Source organism: Kogia breviceps, chromosome 1 (genome assembly GCF_026419965.1).
Source record: "Kogia breviceps isolate mKogBre1 chromosome 1, mKogBre1 haplotype 1, whole genome shotgun sequence".
Lineage (NCBI taxonomy): Eukaryota > Metazoa > Chordata > Mammalia > Artiodactyla > Physeteridae > Kogia > Kogia breviceps.
In genome coordinates this window covers 160,128,477-160,142,816 of record NC_081310.1, presented here as the reverse complement: position 1 = coordinate 160,142,816, position 14,340 = coordinate 160,128,477, and the positions used below count along the sequence as shown (strand labels likewise).

General features: G+C 39.4%; 1 protein-coding gene and 1 pseudogene across 1 annotated transcript in view; one reads left to right on the top strand and one right to left on the bottom strand.

Annotated features, from left to right (window-relative positions):
* FAF1 (Fas associated factor 1) overlaps positions 1–14,340 on the bottom strand; it is a 537,070-nt gene that overhangs the window by 418,253 nt on the left and 104,477 nt on the right. The window contains exon 2 of the mRNA XM_059064103.2: positions 2,555–2,623. Coding sequence (XP_058920086.1) covers positions 2,555–2,623 — 69 coding nt within the window. The remainder of the gene's footprint in view (positions 1–2,554; positions 2,624–14,340) is intronic.
* On the top strand, positions 2,705–3,551 carry LOC136793139 (proline-rich protein 3 pseudogene; annotated as a pseudogene).

Sequence of the window (14,340 nt, the reverse complement as noted above, 5' to 3'; positions counted from 1 at the left end):
GTGCTTTGTTAAGAGAATAACAGGGCTTCCCCGGTGGTGCAGTGGTTGAGAGTCCGCCTGCCGATGCAGGGAACACGGGTTCGTGCCCCGGTCCGGGAAGATCCCACATGCCGCGGAGCGGCTGGGCCCGTGAGCCATGGCCGCTGAGGCTGCGCGTCCGGAGCCTGTGCCCCGCAACAGGAGAGGCCACAACAGTGAGAGGCCCGTGTACCGCAAAAAAAAAAAAAAAAAAAAAGAGAGAATAACACAGTGATAAAAGGATGGATTTGAAGTCACACCATACAAATATTTGTAAATTTTGACAAGTGCCAGAACACAAAAAAATAAGATAGCATTGGTTTAATGAAACAGGCAATCTTAAAGATTTATATAGTTGGTAGAAATTTAAATTAGTGCAACTATCCTGGAAGGCAATATAAGTATCCAAAAACCTAAAAATATGTACAGTTTGACCCAGAAACTCAATTATTAATTGAATTTATTCAATGTCTTCTAGGAAAACAATAGGTTAAGTAAGCAAGGATGAATGTACAAGAATGTCCTCTAATGCGTATAACTCCAAAATACCACAAAAACTCTAAATGTCTAACAGCAAAGGACTGAATGGCAAAATTATTATGCCACAACCATACCATGAAGTACCATCCAAACATTAAACATTAAAAAGAATGATGGGGGGCTTCCCTGGTGGCACAGTGGTTGAGAATCTGCCTACCAATGCAGGGGACACAGGTTCGAGCCCTGGTCCAGGAAGATCCCACATGCCGAGGAGCAACTAAGCCCGTGTGCCACAACTACTGAGCCTGTGCTCTGGAGCCTGTGCTCCGCAACAAGAGAGGCCGCGATAGTGAGAGGCCTGTGCACCGCGATGAAGAGTGTCCGCCTCTTGCCACAACTAGAGAAAGCCCTCGCACAGAAACAAAGACCCAACACAGCCAAAAATAAAAAATACATTAAAAAAATTTTTTTTAAAAAAAGAATGATGAACAGTCACATTTACTTGGATAGAAAGACATTCATGATAGGTTGTTAAGTGAAAAGGGCAGATTACAAACGGTAGGAATAGAACAATCTAATTTGTATTTTTTTAAATTTTAATCATATAATTAAGACAAAACATTCTGGAATAATATACCCACAAATGTTAAACAATAACTATCTCTAAGTGATGGAATTAAAGGTGATTACTAATTTATTCTTTGTAAATTTAAATTTTTCTCATTTTTCTATAATGAGTTATTACTTTTACAAGCTGTAGATAAAGTTTTTTTATATTTTGAATTTAAAAATTAATAGTGGTAAACCTACACAAAACAAATAGCTTATTAACAGTTGATTATGTAATTCCATGTATGGACTTGAATATACCTACACAACTAATCTCAGCTCTATAATTATACACCTTGAGTTTTGACTTTCAAAAATTAGCACTTCTTCAAAATTCTAATTTAGACATTTTTCGGATTTCAAAGGTATGGAGAGACCTCTGTGTCATCCTAACACAACCAATACTGTTCCTGTACTGTTGTACAATTTATTTTTAGCTTGCTTTGCAACTGTAAATAAATTACAGTTTTGTCAATGTGCAGTGCTGTGCTGTGCTGGGCCTTGCCTTTTGAGTTACTGCCCACCCCCCCTTAAAAAAACTAAACCACTTCTATAATAAACTGCCTGAAGTTCATAAGGAAAGCCACAGCAGAATGCCACTTCATTAACAGCTTTAGAAAGGAGTAATCATCAGTGAGACTCCCTACCCCGACCCCAAGAAGTGAAGGAGAAACATCAAGTAGAGTTATTCAGACATTCAAATAAATCTGATTTTTCTCTCCTTCCAATCGCCACCACAATACTACAGGGGAAGACGAACCTTAATATACAGTCAGAGAAGAGAAGTTTAAAAATAAATTACCTAAGATTTCATAATAATTTATTAATCTAATACTAAACTAAATAGGAACTTCATATTAAAAATACAACATTTAGATTTTATTCATTCAGGTTAGAATTATAGACGGACTATGTATGGTGTGCTGAACTACCTATAAGGAATGTTAAAGACATTCAAGAATACATAAAATTTCATTACTTGTCATATATAGAAAAGGTACTTGAAGTAAGTCAGACAGCGAAAGACAAATACTGCATGATCTCACTTATATGTGTAATCTAAAAAGAAAACCAAATCATAAGAACAGAGTAAACTGGTAGTTGGCAGGTGTGGGTGGAGAATGAATAAAGGTGGTCAAAAGCTACAAACTTCCAGTTATAAGATGAATAAGTTCTGGGGATCCAATGTACAGCATAGTAACTATAGTTAAACAATAATGCATTATATATTCGAAAGTTGCTAAAGGAGTAATCTTAGAAGTTCCCACCAAAAAAAAAAAAAAAAGAACTACATGAGGTGATGAATGTGCTAACTAACCTTTCTGTGGCTATCAGTTTGCAATATATATGTATATCAAATCATCACACTGTACATCTTAAACTTACACAATCTTATATGTCAAGCACATCTCAATAAAGTTGAAAAAAGAAAAAAGAAAGTACTTACCACTAAGTCCCAATTATTTTGTTCAAGCAATGTAATTGCTTCATCAATGTTTTCAATGCCAGTACATGCCTAAAAACAAAGGAAGAATTTTAGATAGGATTTTGGGAATGGAGAGATTAATTAGTGTTAAAAAAATAAATAAACAGCATAATGTGTAAGTGAAGTTTGAACAGGTATATGAATAAAGCCAATAAACTAAACGCCTAAAACTTCTAAGCGTTTTACACAGATAGTTTGAAAATTGTTAATTACAACATAAATTTACATTACACTGAAATAAAAGACAATAAAGTAATAAAATATGTTTAAATGTTGAGGTCTGGAGCCCAGGATGATCTCTATATCTCTAACTGCCCAGAACAACTTTATTAAAGAGCTTCTGATGGACAGCCATGTGTTAAAAATGAACTGCAATCCGTACTTTGTACTTTATACAAAAATTAACTCAAAAAAATAACAGACGAAAACCCCGCTGCAGCCATTGCCACAACCACAATGCTGAAGTGCAAGAAGGAGAGTCAGCAGCAGCCCCCACTGCCAGAACAGGAAGAGACTGGAGAGGGATGAAAGTCCCATCGGACCACCCAGCCTCCTGGGCTCTCCCATCATGACCAATGGAAACCCTGGTGACCCCAAATCAGCTCTTCACAGAGGTCCTCCAGGGTCAAGGGGACCAATGATTCCACCACTGCTGAGTCTCCCACCTCCTCCCTGGAGCAGAGGCCGAATTTGGGGAGGGCTGAGCTCCAAATCTGGCTCATATGGTCATAGTTGGTGGAGAGGCCAATATTAAACTTCCTTTTCCTGGACCAGGCCATGGAGATCCCTCCAGGGAGGCTTTCACAAAGAGCGGAGAAATCCTCAAAGCCTCAAGAGCTGGTCTCTTATCAAGAATACCTGCCCATTCAAGGATGGAACCCAGGTTATGGAAGACAGATTCAACCTCCCTGTCTGCTGGCACTCTGCCAAAAAGGTCCACTGTCCATATGAGGACTGAGCTCTGTGCCTTCTACCACGCAGAGTCCATGGACCTCCTCTGTGAGACTGTGCCTTCCCATCCAGGCTTGAAGGAGCCCTCTGTGACCTAGTGGCCATATACTTCCCTGTGGCCCTGTGATGGCTACTGTGGGGGCTGTTCCAACTACCACCCTCAGTCAGTGACACCTATCCCTATGGCCACCTCCCCCATGTGGGGTCCAAAGTTGTGTTTCATCACAACTTTGAGTTGTGCACGTTGTGCACTCTTTCTTCTGATCCAGCCTCCAGAGCCTCATCTTCAGGACCCCATTTTTGCTCCATTCAACTGCCTCCTGGATCCTCTTCCCCCTCTCCATGGACGGCTGAACAGGAAACCTCTTTAGTGCTGTTTCTTGTTCATCTGTCCACCGAGCCCCCAGTGTTGCCCTTGATTCCTGAGAGCCGCAGAGCCGTTTCCTACCATTCCCTTCTTCTAGCTGCTTGTTTTAAGTCCATTATATGTCACAACCCCTACCCCCAATGTTGTCACCTGCTCTGTGAAACTCATCAGGTTGTCTGACCTGGGGTCAATTTTAAATGACCGGTAAAGAGTTACTCCCTAAAATGCTACACTTCCTGTTTTGGGGTTTCGTAATTTGTGTGTCAATAGCATGATCACCACTGCTATGGTCTGTGGTCAGTGCACTTTGTGAAACTATACATCCCCTCGTAGCCTTTCTCAGTGTCCACGGCATTTTTGTGACTTCCAACAGTTGAGTACATTCTTCTGCCAAATTCAGTGAGGCCACTGGTACCCTCTAGACTTTCCCCACCTCCCAACATGGGAGAATTATGAAACTTTCCACAAGACTGCCTCCCTGGCCCTCCCCATTCTTCTTCTAGTGTCAGTTTCTCTGGGTTTGACACAGGCCCAAGAGATGTCCTCTAAAGCCTCTGATGGGCCTACCCTATCTCCTCTCCAGCCCGTTTTACTTAGACTACATCACTGTGAGGCCACCAGCCCTTTTGTTTGAACTCTGAATCTCCACTTGGCCTACCTTTGGATAGAACCTGGGCAGTACTCTTGCCCACTTCCAACCTTCTTCTCCTACATCCCTGGCACTGGTTGTTTTCTATGAAAATGGCAGTGAACAGGTTCAGTTTTGAACTGGCCCTGAGGAAATAGGTCAGGAGTTGTGCGGGCAAGAGGGAGGGATGAGAGCCATTGGAGAAGTGAGAATGAATTATTTTCTTAATTATTTTATATTAGTTACAAACGCAGTGGAAAATAAATACATACATACCTAAATAAATAAATAAATAACCTAAAGTAAAACCCCAAACTACAAAGCCTCTAGATCTGTGCTGTCAGATATGGTAGCTACTAGACAGATATGGCTAATGAGCCCTTGAAATGTGGCTCAACTGAGTTAAGATGTGCTGCATTAAATACACACCAGTGTAGGACTTAGTACAAAAATAAAAATGTAAAGTATCTCAATAATTTTTCTAGTGAATAAATGTTGAAATAATCATTTAAAATATATTAGCTTAAATAAAACATAAATGTTTAAATTAACTTCACCTGTTTCTTTTACATTTTATGCTTCTTAATGTGGATACTAAAAAATTTTTAGTTACATATATGACTCATTCAATTTCTAATGCCATTCTAGAAAAAAACATAGAAGGAAATCTTTGTGACATTTAGATTCAACAGCAAAAGTACAATCCAAAAAATTGATAAAGTGGACTTTATTAAGAACTACTACCCAGAAATTTCCTGGCATAGGACTCCGCACTTTCACTGCCAAGGGCCTAGGTTCGATCGCTGGTCAGGAAACTAGGATCCCACAGCTGCGTGGTGAGGCCAAAAAAGAATTAATAAAGAGAAGCTTTTTAAAAAAAGAACTACTGCTCTTTGAAAGACACTGTTAAGGGAATGAAAAGGCAAGCCACACGCTAGGAGAAAATATCTGCAAAACACATGTGTAACAGAGGACTAATAACCAGAATATAAGAATTTTAAATTCTCAAAACTCAGTTTAGATAAACTGTAAGTAGCAAAAGATTTTAACAGAAACTTAACCAAAGATGATATACATATGAGAATAAGGACATGAAAAAACACTCAACATCATTAGTCATTAGGGAAATGCAAAACAAACAGATACCATTTCCATGTGTTAGAGTGACAAAAGCCCAAAATACAAACAATATCAAGTGATGGTATGGATGCAGAAAAACTGGAACTCTCATATACTGTTGGGGAGGAAGCAAAATGATATAGCCACTCTGGAAAACAGTGCTAACAGATTAGCAGTTTCTTAGAAAGTTATGACACAGTAATCCCACTCCTAGGTACTTATCTAAAAGAAATAAAAACTTATGTTAACATGAAAATTATACATGAATGTTTATAACAGCTTTATTTATAATCGCTAAAAAGAGACCACACCCCAAATGGCCTTCAACTGTACATTCATTAAATAGAAAACTACACAGCAACAAAAATGAACAAATTACCAACAACACAAAACAATGTGGATAAACCTCAAATGCTAAGTAAAAGTGAGACTCAAAAGGCTACACACTGTATGATTCCATTTATATGACATTCTAGAAAAGGCAAAGTTAAAAGAACAGGAGACATATTAATGATTACTAGGGTTATCAGGTGGGAATAGGGGTTGACTACAAACACCAAGAGGGAATTTTGCAGGGTAAAGGAACAGTTTGAACCCTGAATAACATTAAAAAAGCAACAAAAGGCAACCAAGTAAGACATTTAAAACTGCAATTTTCATCTTAAGCTCCATGAAAAGACAAGGATAAACCAAAGGCTCGAAAGCATTAATAAAAGCTACTGAGAACAGTTAAGGTAGGGCAGAAGTTACACAGAAGGAAGCAGAAAGAAAAAGTACAGGGAGTACAGAGCAAGCCTAACAGCAGCAATTATCAGAACGCACAAGCAAAAGTACACCTCCTTCAATGACATCTCCATTTGTCTTAAAAAAAAAAAAAAAAAAAAAAAAAACACACAGTGGAGGACATAGTTCCAAGAGCCCATCCCTCCATAGAAACATGAAAAAATTGAGCAAAAACTGTCAGAATCAAATTTGCCAAAACTCTGGAAAACAGTCAAAGCTATACGTCAACCAAGCAAATGCTGAAACACGAAAAAGGTGACTTATTGTAAAAACAGTTATGAAAACCCTGAGGCATTTTTATTTCCCCTTCTTCACTCTCGGCTCAAGAGCAGTCTTGAATGCACTAGCCTACATTCCAACGGTTGGACCCTGGAACCTGGTTCTAGAGGGAGCCGAGAAGACTTTGTTCTCAAAGAATGTTTGTCTCTTGTGACCTATCGGGCGGGCTACATGAAAGACTGACTGAAGGCACTCTCCTTTGTTTCATCAACTTGGATCTCACTTAAGATAGAAAAGTAGCTATCAGAGAGCAATTCTTCAAAAACACTTTAAGGCTGGGGCTTCCCCTTTGGCACAATGGTTAAGAATCTGCCTGCCAATGCAGGGGACATGGGTTCCATCCCTGGTCCAGGAAGATGCCACATGCTGCGGAGCAACTAAGCCCATGCACCACAACTACTGAGCCTGGGCTATAGAGCCCGCAAACCACTGAGCCCACACAACACATCTACTGGAGCCTGAGCGCCCTACAGCCCGTGTGCCTCAACTACTGAGCCCAAGTGCTGCAACTACTGAAGCCTGTGCACTCTAGGGCCTGCATGCCACAATTACTGAATGCACATGCCACAACTACTGAGCCTGCGTGCTGCAACTACTGAAGCCCGCGTGCCTAGAGCCCGGGCTCCGCAACAAGAGAAACCACTGCAATGAGAAGCCCATGCACCACAATGAAGAGTAGCCCCCACTCACCACAACTATAGAAAGCCCGCACACAGCAACAAAGACCCAAAGCAGCCAAAAATAAATAAAATTAAACAAACAAACAAAAAAAAACTTTAAGGCAAATGAAAAATCCACTGCCACCTGGGACAAAATATTACAGTTGAGTCAAACAACAGACACGTCCAAAACCTGGAGGAAAAGCTGCAAAGTGAGTTTCTTTGGGAAATTAGGGCACTGAAAAACATTTGGGCAATTTAGAAGGGCATGCACGTGTCCAAGGAAGGACATCTACTCAGAGAAAACTACTGGCTCATCTCTACGCTCAGCAAAAGCAGGAAGTGAAGGCTAACACAGAGTTTTAAACAGCCTAGCTGAGTGTCAGAGTACCCCAACACAGAGCCAGTCTACAAGGGCTAGGAAAGGATTTTCTTCCTTCTCTTCTTTTTCTTTCTTCTTATTTTCTTTTTTACTCTACATGTTCAGAAAATCTCTCTCACAACACTAGCAGACCACAACTAAAGAAAAAGACATTTCAGACACTGTTACATACTAAATGTTTATGTTCCCCCACCCCCCTCAAATTTATATGTTGAAGCCCTAAGGCCCAGCATGATGATACATTGAGATGAGCCTTTGGGAGGTAATTAGGTTTAGATGAGGTCATAAAGGTGTGTAACAGCGAAGAGCCAATTTTGACTCCATGTTGTATCTGTTTCTTTGACTTTAACCTTTGCTTCTCATTGATTTTCTTATTATAATCATACATGATGGCCTGCCTCAGGGAACCCTGCACCTCTGCCTGAATGTTAAAGTGCCTTTGTTCAGCTCAAAGGGAGACAATCTGACCCTGCCCACCTGTGAATGGCTGCAGAAAAGAAGAAATTAACACCTCCCCTCCTATTCTGCAAGATAAATGGCCTTTTTACTTCCTCACCTCCTCTCCCTCTCTGTTCTATAAAAGAAACTGGCATCTAGACCCCAATAAGATGGTTATTTTGAGACATTATTCTGCCACTTTCTTGGTCTGCCGGCTTTCCGAATAAAGTCACTATTCCTTGTCTCAACACCTCGTCTCCAGATTTATTGGCCTGTCATGTGGTGAGCAGAGTGAACTTGGACTCGGTGGAGCCCTCAGGATGGGATTAGTGCCCCTTATGAGAAGAGACAAATGATGGCGCAGTGGTTGAGAATCTGCCTGCCAATGCAGGGGACACGGGTTTGTGCCCTGGTCTGGGAAGATCCCACATGCCGCGGAGCAGCTGGGCCCGTGAGCCATGGCCGCTGAGCCTGCGTGTCCAGAGCCTGTGCTCCGCAACGGGAGAGGCCACAACAGTGAGAGGCCCGCATAACACACACACACACACACACACACACACAAAAAAAAAAGAAGAGACAGAGAGGCTGCTCTTGCTCTCTCATCTCTTTCTCAATGCCATGTGAGAACAAAGAGATAAGTGGCCATCTGCAAGTCAGGAAGAGAGTTCTCACCAGAATCCAACCATGCTTGCACCCTGATCTCAGACTTACAGCCTTCAGAACTGTGAACAAATAGATTTATGTTCTTTGGTATTTTGTTATGGTAGCCTGAGCAAATTAAGATAGAAACCACTCATGATGAAAAAAATTTACAAAAATAGTTTAGAAAAGTCACTAAACAAACAGAAAATAACAACCCATAGAGAGCACCAAAAACAAACCATGAGTAATGGGGAAGAATCTGATTTACAGAGTTATCACACTGTAATATTTTAAATGTCCATTTTTCAAAAACAAATTGTGAGGCATTCAGGGAAAAAAAAAGTATGGTCCATTCAAATGAGAAATTAGTAGAAATTGTCTGTGATGGAAAAACAGACATCAGACTTACTAGACAAAGACTTTCAATCACTATTTTAAATATGCTCAAAGAGCTCAAAGAAACCATGGAAAAAGAACTAATGAAAACCAAAAGGATGACATGTCAACAAATAGAGAATATCAATAAAGAGATAAGGATTTTACAAAACAACAGAAAAAATCTAGAACTGAATAGTACAATAACTGAAATGAAAAATTAGCTATAGGATTTTAAGAGCAACTTTAGGCAGGCAGAAGACAGATCAGAGAACTTGAGGATAGGTCAACTAAAATTATCCAGTCTCAGAAGCATGAAGAAAAATGAACAGAGCCTAAGAGATATATGGGACCCTACCAAGTGTACCAACATATGTATAACAGGGAGTCTCAGAAGGAAAAGAAGGAGCAGAAAAAATATTTGAAGAAATAATAGCTGAAAACTTCCCAAATTTGATAAAAGACAAGAAACTACATATTCAAGAAGTTCAATAGGTTCAAGAAGGATAAATACAAAGACACCCATACTAAAACACATTCTGATAAGCTATCAAAAGCCAAAGAGAATCTTGAAAATAGCAAAAGAAAAGTATTTCATGTACAAGGAATCCTCAATAAGATTAAAAGATAATTTCTCATCAGAAACTATAAAGGCCAGAAGGCAGTGGGAAAACATATTTAAAATGAAAAACAAAAACTGTGAATAGAAAAAAAAAACCTGTCCTTCAAAACTGAAGGAGAAGAAAAGACACTCCTAGATAAACAAAAGCTGAAGGAGTTTGTCACTACTAGACCTATGCTACAAGAAGTGCTAAATGAGAAATGAAAAGATACTAGACAGTCACTGGAAGCTATACAAAGAAATAAATAACACTGGTAAATGTAAGTACACAGGTAAATAAATATATTGAGTGGGCCGAAAAGTGCCTTTGGTTTTTTAAGTAAAAATAAAAGACACATTTTTCATTTTCACCAAGAACTTTATTGAACAACGTATTCACCCTTCTGTTTCACTACCTTCTGCCATTTTTCAGGCAACTCCATAGTTCGATCTTCCCAAAATTTTTATCTTTTTGAGCAAAGAACCATTCCAGGTACCTTTTACAGTCTTCCAGGGGATTGAAATTTTTTCCATTAAGAGAATTTTGGAAAGACTGAAATAAATGGAAATCCGAAGGTGCAATGTCTTGTGAATATGGCCGATGAATCAGAACTTCCCAGCCAAGCTGTAACAGTTTTTGCCTGGTCATCAAAGAAACATGCAGTCTTGCATTATCTCATTGGAAGATTAGGTGTTTTTTGTTGACTGATTCTGGATGCTTTTAATAGAGTGCCACTTTCAGTTGGTCTAATTGGGAGTAGTACTTGTTGGAATTAATCATTTGGTTTTCCAGAGGCAGCTCATAATAGAGGACTCCCTTCCAGTCCCACCATATTCACAGCATCATCTTCTTTGGATGAAGACCAGCTTTTGATGTGGTTGGACAGTGGTTCATTTTGCTTGCCCCATGATATCTTCCATTCCACATTGTTGTACAGTATCCACTTTTCACTGCCTATCACAATTTGTCATAAAAACAGAACACTTGCATTACGTTTCAGCAGAGAATCACATGCGCAAATATGGTCAAGAAGGTTTATTTCACTTAACTTATGTGGAACCCAAACATCAAAGTGATTCACACAACCAAGCTGGTGCAAATGATTTTCAGCATTTGGCTTGGATATTTTGAGTATGTTGGCTATGTCCTGCATGGTAAATATAACGTTGATTGTTCTCAATTATTGTTTTCATTTGATTGTTATCAACTTCAACTAGTCTACCCAACCATGGAGCATCATCCAGCGAGAAATCTCCAGCATGTAACTTCACAAACCACTTTTCACATATTCGATCAGTCACAGTACCTTCTCCATATACTGCATAAATCTTTTCGTGCATTTCAGTTGCGTTTTTACCTTTTCTGAAATAATAAAGCATAATATGCCAAAAATGTTGCCTTTTTCCTTCCATCTTCAATATTAAAATGGCTACACAAAAATTCACCAATTTTGATGTCTTTTTTTAAATGCACGCTGATATGACAGCTGTCACATACAATCTAACAAAATTGTTTCAAATGAAATTAAGCCAACTAAGTGCTACTAGAGTCATCTTACAGAACAAAAACAAAAGAAACTTTTGGCCCATCCAATAAAAGCCAGTATTATTGTGCTTCTGGTTTGTAACTCCTCTTTTTTTCTGTATGATTTAACAGAAAAATGCGTAAAACAGTAATTACAAAATGATGTTAATGGGCATACAATGTTTAAAGATGCAAGATGTGATTACAACATAAAGGAAAAAAGAGAGGAGCATAGTTGTATACTGTTGAAGTTGGTATTAATTCAAATTAGATTGTTATAAATAGAAGGGGTTACTTGTAATCGTAGAGCAACCACTAAAAAAAATTAAAACATACATAAAAGGAAATGAGAAAGGAATCAAAACAGTACTATACAAAAAAGTCAAACACAAATGGCAGAAATGAAGGAACTGAGCGGGGAAGAAAGATACAACACATAAAAAACAACCTTTTATGATAAAAACACTTAACTATGAATAAAAGGGAACTTCTTTAACATGATAAATCACATTTATGAAAAGCCCAGAACTAACATCATACTCAATCATGAAAGAATAAAAGCCTTTATTTACTGTATGATCAGGAACAAGATAAGAATGCCCACTTTGGCCACTTCTATACAACATTATATTGGGAATTCTAGCCAGAGCAATTAGGCAAGAAAAAGGCAATTTAAAACATAGAAACTGGAATAGAAGTAAAATATCCCTATTCCCAGATGACACGATCTTCTACAAAATCCTAAGGAATTCACACACACACACACACACACACACACACACACACACACACAAAACAAACAAAAACTATGAGAACTAATAAATTCAGCAAAGTTGCAGGATAAAAGATCAACACACAAAACTCAGTAACATTTCTATATACTAGCAAAGAACAATCTGAAAAGGATGTTAAGAAGATAATTCTGGGGCTTCCCTGGTGGCGCAGTGGTTCAGAATCCACCTACCAATGCCGGGGAGATGGGTTCAAGCCCTGGTCTGGGAAGATCCCACATGCTGCACAGCAACTAAGCCCATGCACCACAACTACTGAGACTGCACTCTAGAGCTCACGAGCCACACATACTGAAGCCCACGCGCCTAGAGCCCATGCTCTGCAACAAGAGAAGCCACCACAATGAGAAGCCCATGCACTGCAACAAAGAGTAGCTCCTGCTCTCCACAACTAGCAAAAGCCCGCATGCAGCAACGAAGACCCAATGCAGCCAAAAGTAAAGAAAGAAAGAAAATAATTCTGTTTATGATATGGTACAAAGAATAAAATATCAAGGAATAAATTTAACCAAGGAAGTGAAAGATTTGTACAGTGAAAACTTCAAAACGTGGCTGAAAGAAATTTTAAAAGAACTAAATAAGTGAAAAGACATCAAATATTCACAGATTCTAAGACTTACTATCATTTAGAGAACAGGGACTTTCCTGGTGATGCAGTGATTAAGAACACACCTGTCCCCCCCAAAAAAAGGGCTTCCCTGGTGGCGCAGTGGTTGAGAAGCCGCCTGCGGATGCAGGGGACATGGGTTTGTGCCCCGGTCTGGGAAGATGCCACATGCCGCGGAGTGGCTGGGCCCGTGAGCCATGGCCGCTGGTTCTGTGCATCTAGAGCCTGTGCTCCGCAACGGAAGAGGCCACAGCAGTGAGAGGCCTGCGTACCACCAAAAAAAAAAAAAAAAAAAAAAGAATCCACCTGACAATGCAGGGGACACAGGTTTGATCCCTGGTCCAGGAAGATCCCACATGCTGCAGAGCAACTAAGCCCGTGTGCCACAACTACTGAGCCTGCGCTCTAGAGCCCGCAAGCCACAACTACTGAAGCCCGTGTGCCTAGACTCCATGCTACATAACAAGAGAAGCCACTGCAATGAGAAGCCCATGCACCACAACAAAGAACAGTCCCCACCTGCTGCAACTACAGAAAGCCCACACGCAGCAACAAAGACCAAACGCAGCCATAAATAAATAAATAAATAAATTTTTTAAAAAGAGAGAACAATACTACCCAAAGTAATCTACAGATTCAATAAAATCCCTATCAAAATTCCAACAGTGTTTTTTGTAGAAACGGAAAAAGCTGACCCTCAAATTCATATAGAACTGCAAGGGATCTATAATAGTGAAAACAATCTTTGAAAAAAAAATCAAAGTTGAAAGATGGGGGGCTTCCCTGGTGGCACAGTGGTTAAGAATCTGCCTGCCAATGCAGGGGACATGGGTTCAAGTCCTGGTCCAGGAAGATCCCACATGCAGTGGAGCAACTAAGCCCATGCGCCACAACTACTGAAGTCCACGTGCCTAGGGCTTGTGCTTTGCAACAACAGAAGCCCCACAATGAGAAGCCCGTGCACCGCAATGAAGAGTAGCCCCCACTCACTGCAACTAGAGAAAACCCATGTGCAGCAAAGAAGACCCAATGCAGCCAAAAATAAAATGATTAATTAAAAGAAAAAAAAGTTGAAAGACTCACCCTTCCTGATTTCAAAACTTACTACAAAGCTTCAGTAATCCCAAGTGTGATAACAATGTACAACAAATATAAAGACATATAATAGAATTGAAAGTCCAGAAGTGAACCCATACATCTATGGACAACTGACTTTTCAAAAGTGTGCCAAAACAATTCAATAAGGAAAGAATAGTCTATTCAACAAATGCTGCTGAGACAACTGGATATCCATATGCAAAATAATGAAGTTGGATGCCTACCTCACACCATATACAACAATTAACTCAAAATGGATTAACAACCTAAATATAAGACCCCAAATCATAAAACTCTTAGAAAAAAAAAATATAAGAATACAGCTTTATGACCTTGGATTTGGTAATGGGTTCTTAGATATGACATCAAAAGCATGAGCAACAAACTTAAAAATGCATATAACTAGATTTCATGAAAAATAAAAATATTTGTGTGGCAAAGAACACTATCAAGAAAATGAAAAGTCAATCTACATAATAGGAGAAAATATTTGCAAATCACA